This window comes from Dendrobates tinctorius, unplaced genomic scaffold, assembly GCF_039654945.1.
Source record: "Dendrobates tinctorius isolate UK_male_01 unplaced genomic scaffold, ASM3965494v1 ptg000011l, whole genome shotgun sequence".
NCBI classification, from domain to species: domain Eukaryota; kingdom Metazoa; phylum Chordata; class Amphibia; order Anura; family Dendrobatidae; genus Dendrobates; species Dendrobates tinctorius.
In genome coordinates, this window is record NW_027361679.1 from 33455404 (window position 1) to 33469184 (window position 13781).

At 41.7% G+C, this 13781-nt stretch overlaps 1 protein-coding gene across 1 annotated transcript in view; it reads right to left on the minus strand.

The window, feature by feature from the left end:
- EPGN (epithelial mitogen) overlaps positions 1-11456 on the minus strand; it is a 69943-nt gene extending 58487 nt beyond the window's left edge. Inside the window, exons 1-3 of the mRNA XM_073587986.1 lie at positions 11420-11456; positions 2307-2381; positions 163-271 (exon numbers count right to left, since the gene is read on the minus strand). Of these exons, the coding sequence (XP_073444087.1) occupies positions 163-271; positions 2307-2381; positions 11420-11456 (221 nt within the window). The remainder of the gene's footprint in view (positions 1-162; positions 272-2306; positions 2382-11419) is intronic.
- Between the last annotated feature and the right edge of the window lie 2325 nt (positions 11457-13781).

Below are 13781 nucleotides of genomic sequence, written 5' to 3' on the forward strand. Positions count from 1 at the left end.
AATAGACCCCCCACCACAGTTGCTAGGATTATTGTGATATGTAGAACTGTGCAATTCTCTTAAATAAAAATACCAATATTAGATTGCTGTTATATAGTTCATTGATACATTGAGAATTCTATTAATATTAAGAGGCAATATGTAGTTTATGATGTCTAATACCTGCATAAGGGCTCTTCAAGAGATTCAAGAATAATACAGTGACCATTAATACAGAAGCTGGCCAAATCTTCGGGGCACTCGCCATCATATAGCACTTTGTCTTTCCATTCTAATAAGATAACCACAGGTTAGAGAAAAGGTGCAGTCTTACGTAACACATTCAGGTATGTGCAGGTGTGACTTGATTTATAGACTAAAGGGTCATTAAAGGCAAAAAATCTCAGCATACCTAACCTATTTCGACATACTGTAAGCACAAATGACATTTAACCAATTTTTAGATCCAGCAGACAAGTTAAAGAAAATCTGTCACCTCATTTGAGCGATGTGACCTATTAATATGGGCATACAGGTTGTAGACAGCTCAAACTAGTCATACCTGTAGGCCCCATGGATGATGCCTTATTTTTACTGCGCAATGAGTGTCGTAAAAAACAGAACCAAAAAGCAATAGCGCAATTTTTTTAACTCCCCATTTTACTGCACATTGTATAGTAAAGTGAATAGTGTGAATCTAAAATATAAGTTGTCCTGCAAAAAGCAAGCTCTCATACAGCTATATTTACAAAAATAAAAGTGTTATGGCTCTTGGAAAAGGGCAAGGGGAAAAAGCTAAATTGCAAAAATTAAAATTGACCACTTTGGGAAGGGGTTAAATCATTACATGATAAGAAGTAACCATGGATAAAAAAAATCTACACTAAATTAATCACTTTGTGCATTTTCAGCACATCTGTTTGACAGCAATGCAGTGGACGTCATATACTACGTGTAGCGGCATACACTGATGTGAATAGAGGGCTCTCATATTGTGGGCAAAATCAGATCCATTTTGCATTTTATCAAAATTCAAGTAACATTATTAGAACTATACTGTGTCACTGTGGGGGTGGTGTTCTTGACGTGGTGAGCAGTGTTGCTTTGGCGCCAGACATCACGTTTACCTTAGTGGCCAAAATGTTCAATTTTGATCTCATCTGACCATAGGAAATTCCTCCAAACATTTGGGGAGTCTCCCATGTCTTTTGACAAACTCTAAACGAGCCTTACAATTTTGGTGTGTAAGTAAAGGCTTTTTTTTCTGTCCAACTCTTCTATAAAGGCCACGTCTATGGAGTGCACAGCTTATTGTGGTCGTGTGGAAAGTACCCCAGTCTCTTCCATTTGGTGATGATAAATTTCATCTAGGGATCATCAGAGATTGTTTTGTTTTTTTTAAAAATCAACCCTGACTTGTACTTCTCAACAACTTTGTCCCTGACTTTGTGTGGAGATCTCCTTGGTCTTCGTAGTGTTTGGTTAGTGGTCCTTCCTTACTTAATGGTGTTGCAGCCTCTGTGGCCTTTCAGAAAAAGTGTGTATATACTGACAGACCATGTGACACTTAGATTCCACACAAATGGACTTCCTTTCACTAAAGCCCCCGTTACACACTGCGATATCGCTAGCAATATCGCTGTAAAGTCACCGATTTTGTGACGTAGCAGCGATATTGCTAGCGATATCGCTACATGTGATACTTACCTCCGACCGGCTCCCCCACTGCTCATCGTTGGTCGCGCGAGAAGGTCCTGGACCATTTCTCGTCGTCAGCTTCCTGCTGGGCTTCCTGCTGTGACGACGAGCGATGCGTGGACGCGGGCGGGAGGACGTCAGGATCGCCGCGTCTGACAGGTAAGTAGCGACCCCCGAACCGCTGCTATGTCGCTGGTGAGATCTGCCTGTGTGGCAGCTCACTAGCGACCACTTAGCGATGCACCAGCATCCATATCGTTGTCGGGATCGCTGGTGCATCGCTATGTGTAACGGTACTAAGCTTGTGTTGTGACTTATGAACATAATTGCTTGCACCAAAAATTTTAGGGCTTCATAGCAAAAGGGGTGAATGCATATGCACATGCCAACTTTTCTATTATTTGATCCCATAAATATAATTTATGCCTATATTGTTCTCACTTCACTTCACCAACTTAGACTATTTAGTGCTGATGCATCATACACAATTCGGATTACAAAAATATTCAAACACAAAATAGGTAAAAAGCCAGTGGGGTTGAATACTTTTGCAAGCCACTGTATTTCCTCATTATTGCAAGCTCTGATATTTCAGAGTTATTATTGAAGAAAATATATTTCTAAAATACCTGGCGTTGAATTTCTTCTTTTGGCCGTTGGGGATAAGGTGCCTGCAGGATCCTCACTAAATACTGTCATTACAGCTTGAAAGAAAATGAACCTTACATTATTATAGTAAAGGGACACCATCATCTGAACAGATACATTTACTTTAGGATGTACAGTATAAGTCTTTGAAAGTTGGCGGTGCTCTTTTTTGTCATGTGTATTCATATAGCAATAAAATCTGACATATTCTATGATTGGAATGTTGTACACATGATTGACTATGTAGTATGGGAAAATTAATGGTAAAACCTGGTTGTTCCGGAAATATTTTTTCAAAGGGCAGGGAATACCTTGAAACAATAAACTAGCCAATATTCATCCATTTAATCTCCCACCTGGTAGGTGATCATTTACTATCTATCCACATGATCATTTCATCCAATTACTAGACTTGCCTTGGTGCTATCAACGCAGCAGTCACTTATTTTGATAGCACATTATCTGCCTGAAGGCAAGAGACCAGAGCTGTAAGGGATTTCATGGGTAAGTTTTGGTAAGTATATTTTAACTCATGCCCCACTTTCAGATAAAATATATTTACTCTCAATTTCCAGTGTTGGATGGTTCTTTTACACACTCTAGCTTAATAACTGAGCCTTCATTTGTAATGAGGTGGCCAGTCCCCTCAGTTGCACCCCCTCCTTCTTCCGTGTGACCCCCCCCAAGTACTTCCCATGTACCTAAGTGATGTACCTGTATGGTTATATGTGTGTCTTATATCTTGCAATGTATTATACTATATTATGTATGTTCTCCTTTAACCCTTTTACCCCCGAGGGTGGATTGCATGTTAATGACCAGGTCAATTTTTACAATTCTGATCACTGTCCCTTTATGAGGTAATAACTCTGGAATGCTTCCATGGATCCCGATGATTCTGACAATGTTTTCTTGTGACATATTGTACTTCATTCTAGTGGTAAAATTTCTTTGATATGACGTGTTTTTTTGTGAAAAAAACGGAAAATTTGCAATTTTCCAACTTTGAATTTTCATACCCTTAAAACAGAGAAATATGTCACACAAAATAGTTAATGAATAACATTTCACAAAAGTCTACTTTACATCAGCACAATTTTGGAACCAAAATTTTTTTTTTTGTTAGGAAGTCATAAGGGTTAAAAGTGGACCTGCGATTTCTCATTTTTACAACACCATTTTTTTTAGGGACCACATCACATTTGAAGCCACTTTGAGAGGTCTATATGATATCAAATACCCAAAAGTGACACCATTCTAAAAACTACACCCCTCAAGGTGCTCAAAACCACATTCAAGACATTCATCAACCCTTCAGGTGCTTCACAGGAATTTTTGGAATGATTAAAAAAATGAACATTTAACTTTTTTCACAAAAAATTTACTTCAGATCCAATTTATTTTATTTTACCATTGGTAACAGGAGAAAATGGACCCCAAAAGTTGTTGTACAATTTGTCCTGAGTATGGTGATACCCCATATATGCAGGTAAACCACTGTTCGGATGCACGGCAGAGCTCGGAAGTGAAGGAGCGCCGTTTGACTTTTTAATGCAAAATTGATTGGAATTGAGATCGGACGTCATGTCGCGTTTGGAGAGTCCCTGATGTGCCTAAACAATGGAATCCACCCACAAGTGACACAATTTGGGAAAGTAGACTCCCTAAGGAACTTATCTAGATGTGTGGTGAGCACTTTGAACCCCAAGTGCTTCACAGAAGTTTATAATGTAGAGCCGTAAAAATAAAAAGTCATATTTTTTTCACAAAAATGATATTTTCATCCCCAATTATTTATTTTCCCAAGGGTAACAGGAGAAATTGGACTCCAAAACTTGTTGTGCAATTTGTCCTGAGTATGCTGATACCCCATATGTTGGGGTAAACTGTTTGGGCGCATGGCAGAGCTCGGAAGGGAAGGAGCACCATTTGACTTTTTCAACGTAGAATTGGCTGGAATTGAGTTTAGACGCATATCGCATTTAGAGATGTCCTGATGTACCTAAACAGTGGAAACCCCCCAATTCTAATTCCAACCCTAACCACAACACACCCCTAACCCTAATCCCAACCCTAACCATAACCCTAACCACAAACCTAACCCTAACACACCCCTAACCCTAATTGCAACCCTAACTTTAGCCCCAGCTCTAACCCTAACTATAACCCTAATCCTAACCCTAGCCCTAACCATAATCCTAACCCTAACGGGAAAATGGAAATAAATACACTTTTTTATTTTAATATTTTTCCCTAACTAAGCAGTTGATAAAGGGGGGTTTGATTTACTATTTATAGCTGGTTTTTATGTTTGGCAGCTGTCACACACTAAAAGACGCTTTTTACTGCAAAAAATAGTTTTTGCATCAGCACATTTTGAGAGCAATAATTTTTCCACATTTTGGCTCACAGAGTCATGTGAGGTCTTGTTTTTTCGGGACAAGTTAACGATTTTATTGGTAGCATTTTCAGGCACATGACATTTTTTGATCGCTTTTTACTCCGATTTTTGGGAGGCAGAATGAACAAAAACCAGCAATACATGAATTTCTTTTGGGGGGTGCGTTTACACCGTTCCACGTGTGGTAAAATTGATAAAGCAGTTTTATTCTTCGGGTCAGTACGATGACAGGATACCTCATTTATATGTTTTTTTGTGTTTTGGTGCTTTTATACAATAAAAACTATTTTATAGAAAAAATAATTATTTTTGCATCGCTTTATTCTGAGAGCTATAACTTTTTTATTTTTCTGCTGATGGAGCTATAAGGCGGGTTGTTTTATGTGGGACAAAATGACATTTTCAGTGGTACCACATTTATTTATATCTGTCTTTTTGATGGGGTTTTATTCCACTTTTTGCTTTGCGGTATGAAGAAAAAGCATTGTTTTTTTGCCTTGTTTTTTTTTAATGGTGTTCACTAAAGGGGTTAACTAGTGGGACAGTTTTATAGGTCAGGTTGTTACGGACGCGGCGATACTAAATATGTGTACTTTTATTGTTTAGATTTTTTTATTCAAATATTGATTTAATAATGGAATAAATATTGATTTTTTTTATTATTATTTTTTATTATTTTTTTTATATTTTTACAATTATTTTAATTTTTTTGATTTCATTCTAACTTTTGCACCTTGTCCCACTATGGGACACTCATTTTGTGCAGGTTGATCGCTTATATTGCATGCAGATCTGTATGCCATGTAAGCTGTCAGTGCTGTAGGGATTTGTCACTAACCTCAGAGACTTCCTGGCATGCACTGCCCATGACAGGAAGTCTCTGAGCTCTGGTAACCCGGATGTCGTCATGACAACATCAGGTTACCATGGGAGCGATCGGGACCCAACATCATGCCGAGGGGTCTCCGATCCAAAGGCAGAGGGCTGTCACAGCTGACAGCCCCTCTGCCTGCTCCCGGAGCACTGCGATCATATTTGATCGCAGTGTGCCATGGGTTAAAGTGCCGAGAGCGGTCTGTGACCACTCATGGCACTTAGTGCAGGGTGTCAGCTGTGAGAATCAGCTGATACCAGGCCGCAATTAGCCGCACTCCCCCCTTAGCACGGCAGACCGGTATCGCGTACTATCCCGTCCACGGTCATACGGGACCAGGTCACCTGGATGGGACAGTCCGTCATATGTCAGAAAGGTGTTAAATGCCATAAGAGCTAGGGATAGCAATGGTTAACAAGGGGCTGAGTCTGCAGCCACGAGGAAGGAGGAAGCTGTTGCTTCCTCAGAACTGCTGGGATCTTTGACTAGTGCAGACAGACAGGGCACTGCCAGACCCCCCAGATGGGAGAGGTCTGTTGCTCCTGGCCAAAGACCACCAAGGACTAAAATGGACTGCAACACAGGCCCTCTGGATTCTGGAGGGGCCTTCGCTGAAGGGGTCTCAGGGGCCCAGGTTCCAGCGGTTGGATAATTGTGATCCTCGGCTGCTGCGGCCATTGTGGGTATGACTGCAGCAAATATCAGGGCGAGAGCAGGAAATCCAGTTTTGAAAATTGTCTTTGATGTCCATCATTTAGAATCTGTTAAAAAAAAAGTGACGTTTTCCCTGTTGGAATATAGCTGCATCTCTGGACTCCTAACTACCTGGACTGCTGTGGCCCGAGGAGAGAAGGTAACTCTGGGGAAAAGACTGAATCCATCACAGATTGCATGCACAAGGGGCCAGGGTGTCTACAGACAGTGTTTAGTGGGTAAGCCCGGTCCGGACTACCACCCCGGTGCCCCTTGTATTACACTTTCACACCACAGCAGTCCAGGGATTCTGTTCATGGTACCGCTTTCCAGTTTATTTTAAAACCGGTGAATTGAATAGGAGTACCATTCTTGACCTTCTCTCCTTAAATTGTACCTACAGAATCAGCACCTAAAGATCTCACACCAGCTACCAAAATTTGTGTTAGGGTGTCACATGCTATTTCCAAATCAAGACTCATGAGCAGGAATATGCAACATCCACACTAAATGGTATTCTACTGATTGCACTGCTTTTCTATTAACCCTACTATCATCAACATAGCACCACCAACTCTACCTCACTCCCAACCTGGTTAACCTATTTCTAACTGCCAGTTCCTTTCAGACCTCATCAAATATGGACTTGCTCTACGCTGCATCAGTTTGACACTCTCTGTTCTCACTGGTTCTGACATCAAGAGGATACATATCCTGTAGCCTACAGTACAAGATTGAATGCTATCAGTTCACTATGACTAACAAGAGAAGGCTTAATGGCTGAATGAAAAATTTATTGTACTGCCTTCAGTAAGACAAAAGGAAGATAGCAGACAGGGGAACTGCTTGTCTTAAAGAGAACGTATCACTTGGTAAAAAATGAGTTAAGTATCTTGCAAAGATGCCCGAGCTCCCCTGATTCTGCCATTCTTTTCCATTTTGTGCTGCTTCACTCCATTGCAGAGATATTCACATGTCTTTCTTCTGAAGTGCAGCATGTGAAATCTCTGCTTGCAGATCAACTGGATGTTTCTTCAGTGTATTCTCTGGTGACGTGAACTTTCACTCCTACCTCTCAGATACTTTCAATCACAGCTCGGCAGTGTACAAGAATGCTAGATCAACTGCCAAGCTGTAATTGGCAGCATCTGGGAGGGAGGGGTCAAAGCACATTCCCCCAGAGAAAACTTTGAAGAAATGCCCAGTTGGTCTGCATGCAGAGAATTCACATATTGCTCTCTAGAAGGAACAAATTTGAATATCTCTGTAATATAGTGGCAGAATCAGGGGAATTCATGGATTTTTATAAGGATTTAACTAAAAAAATTTTTACAAAAAGTGACAGCTCTTTAAGTTCAGAATGCTTCAATGGGCATTTCCACTGACATTTATCTTAAGGAAGCAAGCAGATATAATACCTGGTAGAAGTAAAATAACATAATGGAATTGAAGGGGAAAAAATGAGAACCTATTCTTAAGTACACCAATATACAGTGGGTATGGAAAGTATTCAGACCCCTTTAAATTTTTCACTCTTTATTTCATTGCAGCCATTTTGTAAATTTAAAAAAGTTCATTTTTTTTCTCAGTAATGTACACTCTGCACCCCATCTTGACTGAAAAAAAACCCAGAAATAAAGAAATTTTTGCAAATTTATTAAAAATAAAACTGAAATGTCACATGTTCACAAGTATTCAGATAGCAAACATAGAAAAAATTCAAAGAAACAAACATGAAATGAAAGGTTGACTCACCAAAACCTTGACTAATGCACTGGCAGGATGCAGCAGACCTCCATTGACAAAGGCTGGGGCAGCACAGGTGCATCCCACTGATGAAGACAGCCCGTCACCCAACCAAACAATTTAAGGTCCGGCTGCCTAGTGGAAAAATGCACAAAAATAGGCTTGCATAGGGCATAAGTCACACATATAAGTGTGGTGCAAATTGTCTGAACAGCCTATTAATGATGGCCATAACATTAGCAGGCAGGCCGCTCAGCACTATATATATATGCATCACACAGAAATATCAAGCCAACCTAAAGAGGCCTAGCTGCATCCTGCAAAAATTATAAAAAGTGCAAAAAAGATGAAAAAAAAGGGTATTAGTTACTATTTTGGCCAAGACAGATAACCTCACAACCCAAATGTTAAGGGTCCTCAAATTTTGCGAGTCCCTAACACAAATCTCAAATAGCGAACATAGAAAAAATTTAAAAAATCCACATGAAATGAAATGTAGACTCACCAAAACCTTGACTAATGCACTAGCAGGATGCAGCAGACATCCATTGATAAAGGCTGGGGAAGCACAGGTGCATCCCACTGATGAAGACAGCCAATCACCCAACCAAACAATGTGTGACTTATGTCCTATGAAAGCCTATTTTTGTGCATTTTTCCACTAGGCAGCCAGCCCCTCCATTGTTTGGTTTGGTGACTGGATGTCTTCATCAGTGGGATGCACCTGTGCTGCCCCAGCCTTTATCAATGGAGGTTTGCTTCATCCTGCTAGTGCATTAGTTAAGGTTTCGATGAGTCTACCTTTCATTTCATGTGTTATTTTGGATTTTTTCTATGTTCGCTATTTGAGATTAGTGTTAGGGACTCACAAAATTTGGGGACCCTTGATGTGTGGGTTGCGAGCTTATCTGTCTGGCCAAAATAGTAACTAATACCCCATGTTTTTTCATCTTTTTTGCACTTTTTATCATTTTTGCAGGATGCAGCTAGGCCTCTTTATGTTGGCTTGGTTTTTCTGTGTGATTCATATATATATAGTGCTGAGCGGCCTGCCTGCTAATATTCAGACACTTTGCACCACACTTATATGTGTGACTTATGTCCTATTCAAGCCTATTTTTGTGCATTGTTCCACTAGGCAGCCAGCCCCTCCATTGCTTGGTTGGGTGACTGGCTGTCTTCATCAGTGGGATGCACCTGTGCTGCCCCAGCCTTTATCAATGGAGGTCTGCTGCATCCTGCTAGTGCATTAGTCAAGGTTTTGGTGAGTCTACCTATCATTTCATGTGTGCTTTTTTCATAAGTATTCAGACCCTTTGCTTAGTATTAAGTAGAAGCACCCTTTTGAGCTAGTAAAGCCAGGAGTCTTCTTGGGAATGATGCAACAAGTTTTTCACATCTGGATTTGGAGATCCTCTGCCATTCTTCCTTGCAGATCCTCTCCTGTTCCGTCAGGTTGGATGAGAATATTGATGGATAGCCATTTTCAGGTCTATCCAGAGATGCTAAAGGTCAGGGTTATGGCCGGGCCAGTTAAGAATGGTCACAGAGTTGTTCTGAAGCCACCCCTTTGGTATTTTAGCTGTGTGCTTAGGGTCATTGTTTTGATGGAAGGTGAACCTTCGGTCAAGTCTGAGGTCCAGAGCACGCTGGAAGAGGTTTTCATCCAGGATATCTCTGTACTTGGCCACATTCTTGTTTCCTTCAATTGCAACCAGTCATCCTGTCCCAGCAGGTGAAAAACACCCCCCATAGCATGAGGCTGCCACCATGTTTCACTGTTGGGATTGTATTGGGCAGATGATGAGCAGTGCCTAGTTTTCTCCACACATACTGCTTAGAATTATCACAAAAAAGTTCTATCTTCATCTCATCAGACCAGAGAATCCTATTTCTCATAGTCTGGGAGCCCTTCATGTGTTTTTTTTAGCAAACTCTATGCAGACTTTCATATGTCTTGCACTGAGAAGAGGCTTCTGTCAGGCTACTCTGCCATAAAGGTCTGACTGGTGGAGGGCTGCAGTGATAGTTGACTTTGTGGAACTTTCTCCCATCTCCCCACTGCATCTGTGGAGCTCAGCCACAGAGATCTTGGGGTTCTTCTTTACCTCTCTCATCAAGGCTGTTCTTCCACAATTGCTCAGTTTGGCTGGACTGCCAGGTCTAGGAAGACTTCTGGTGGTCCCAAACTTCTTCCATTTAAGGATTATGGAGGCCATTGTGCTCTTAGGAACCTAGAGTACTGCAGAAATTCTATTGTAACCTTGGCCAGATCTGCGCCTTGCCACAATTCTGTCTCTGAGCTCATTGGCATGTTCATTTGACCTCATGATTCTCATTTGGTCTGACATGCACTGTGAGCTGTGAGGTCTTATATAGACAGGTGTGTGCCTTTACAAACCAAGTCCTATCAGTTTAATTAAACACAGCTGGACTCCAGTGAAGGAGTAAAACCATCTCAAGGAGGATCACAAGGAAATGGCAACATGTGACTTAAATATGAGTGAGCAAAGGGTCTGAATACTTATGACCATGTGATATTTCAGTTTTTCTTTTTTATTAAATTTGCAAACATTTCTACATTTCTGCTTTTTTCAGTCAAGATGGAGTGCAGAGTGTACATTAATGAGAAAAAAATAAACTTTTTTGAATTTACCAAATAGATGCATTGAAACAAAGAGTGAAAAATGTAAAGGGGTCTGAATACTTTCCGTATCCACTGCATAGTTAGTAAAAATAGGCTAAACATGTTGGTAATATTATGCCTTTAAATAATTATAAATCACATAAAATAATTATAAATATAAGCATGGAGCTATCGATAAACAGAGGAGAGTAAATATGAACCACCTCTACTATGTCGTGTGTGATATTATGTCACAAGGGGATTTCCTAAACATGTTCTTTCATGTTACTCTGTTTAATCTATAAATCAGTTTGGTCCACACTGAGTCATGTCAATAGTAGTTCTGCAACTTTATAAGGTAGGTGCTACAGAAAATGCAGGGTCTACCACATAGCCATAATTAAGGTACAACTATGTCATTTGTTAAATATACTGTATATTTGCCACCTATTTTAGAAAATTCCAAAATCAGAGATAAACCTATGTTATCTTGAATTATTATCCAAAGTGCCTAGACAGCCACTCTTTTCTTCAAGTGTTAAACCCACCCTTCCATGGATCCTACTGATATATCAAAAGTTGAACCCTAGTCAAGGAAAGATATGAGTCCAAGTTACATAGCGTAGCATTCTTTTTCAGACAAACACACTGACAGAACTAGACGAACAGCCATAACCTCAGATAAGTCAAATAGAAAATGAGTCTAATAATACAGAAGACATTTGTTACATGAAAAGTAAAAGTAGAAACCTACCACATGTCAGTACTAAGAATTCAATGTGTAAAGCCATTGTTAACCTGCTACCTTCTGTCTCCTCCCAAGTATTAGACCGGAGAAGTTTCTCCTCTGTTGACTTATAAAGAACACAGAATAATGTGTCTTCTCAAACCAGTCACAACTGTCTGGATGTCCACCTACCACATACCTCCCTAGGGACATCAGTTTAACGAAACGCGTGGGTGAACTGAATCACGTCACAAATATTTACAGCACTTTCTCGTCTCAGCAATTAGGATACTTCTATAGATAGTATGCCGAGGGTAGACATTAGTCTCAGAGAAAGTCAGCGAATTCAGTTTTGTAGGCTAATTATCTGAAACTTTTGTAACCATGGGGCAGAAATGTTTAATATTACATGCAGGTTGAACTTAAGACGTTTAAAAGTGTATGAATTCTTATAAACCTCTGAAAGGTGAGGACAGTATCGGAAAGGTAGAGGGGCACTGTGCAGTAAGATATCACATCATAACTTAGATATACCATCACTTAGGGGTTTGCCTAAAATTAAAAGTTATTCATAAGATTGGTAATGACTTACTTATTGCTAGGGGTAAGACTGATGGAACACCAAGCAATCCCAGGAAAAAGATTTTGGATCCTGAAATAGGCTTGGCTTTCTCCATGAGTTCTGCAAGCATTGAATAGAGCAAAGTAAGAACATGTGCACCTTAGCTCCATTCAAGATTGAGCTCCACAGATCTCAGTTCTTGGAATCTTGAGCCCCATTCTTGGTAAGTAGCTATGGATATGGAATGGCGGTATGGCCCCAGGGACCCTTACTGATCCTGAGACTAAAGGGGCAAGAACACTGTGCTGGTGTAAGGAGATAGACCAGACCTCGGGTACCTACATGCCGGGTCTGGACCTAGAAGGGCTGCATTCTCTGTTCCCGGGGGGAAGCCTGAGTGGGGCGGACCTCCCTCTGCTGCATGAGAGAAGCCTGAGAGAGACAGAGGTTCCTGCTGACAGGAGAGCGTGGGGAGAGCCAGAAAAGGGCGCGCAGCAGCCAGCAGATAAAAGAAGAAAGCGCGCCAAAAGAAATGAGTCTGGCACTGGCGCAGAGCAGTGCAGAGGGCAGCACGCAGAGTGGTGAGCAGCTCGCTCTGCTTCCCCCATCAGAGTGTCTCAGTGTGGTGACGGGCCATATAGAAGGAGCCCCCATCGCCTGCAGAGCAGAGCCGTGCCAGCAGGGCTGTGCCAGCAGGGAGAGCCATGTCAGCGGAGCAGAGCCGTGCCAGCAGTGAGAGCTGTGCAGAGCCGTGCACCCAGAGCGGAGACGAGCTGGGTGTCGCAGCAGACCAAGAGAGGAGTGCTCTGGCCTGGAGTACCAGCGCCAGGCAGACCAGCATAACCCGCCGCCAACAGCGGGGACCAGGGAGAGTGGGACGTGCGGTGTGCGTCCAGTGACAGCCAGAGAGTACCAGGTGCCTTACACGACCTGACCGTGAGTACCGCATACACGCTGCTTAAGAGAAACCACACAGGACTGACACTCGCACGTTGATGTGGACACAAAATAGTTGTCCTGATCTTTGTGACCTCACTACATCAGTTAAGGAGCCACGTTGGGCTCGTACCGGTCTGTGGCCTGTGCCTTTAATAGCCACAGCACTATATGGACAAGGGGCAGTGGAAGGTACCAGAGACCGACCACTGTTACCAGAAGATGGGGTATTATCATTTACCTGACCCCACTAGAGAGGACCCTGCATCAGCCGTTGCGGCGCAATTGAGTTTGCAGCGGGAGCTTCAGTTTAACGACTGCCTTACATTTATGCTAATGAACTGCCATCATCTGAACTGATGTTATATCCTTTGCCTTTAATGTACCGTTTGTCTCCCCTGACTAACCCTTTATCTCCTTACTGTTTATCTATTTACCTCTCTGCGTGGAGTATTCCCCTGTAAATAAACCTGTTAACCCTTGCTCTGCCTGCATCCTGTCACTGAATCCCGCCTTCCTGCTCGTACTCTTACACTAGCGATACCTTTCCTCTCTGACTGTGCACATTCCTGGTCACCTACTGCAGGGGGCTCCTGCTCTTTGTTAGTGAAGCCTGCCTCATAGTCTGAACAGCTTTCCTGTTCTCCAAATTCCAGTAGTTGGCGGGGTATGTGACCAAACTGGTTCATTGGCATCCTCCAAATGAAAACATTTCACATAGGAAAGCTGGTCACACGCTCCTCTACCAGCAGCTATCTGGTAGACAGAATCACTATCCAATCTGTATTACTTGTATGTTAGCAGGTGTCACAAAATGAAGATAAAGTGGTCAACTATTTCAAGGACTCCTTTTGTCCTTCTACAGGCCTAACACACATGACTTAAGCCCCT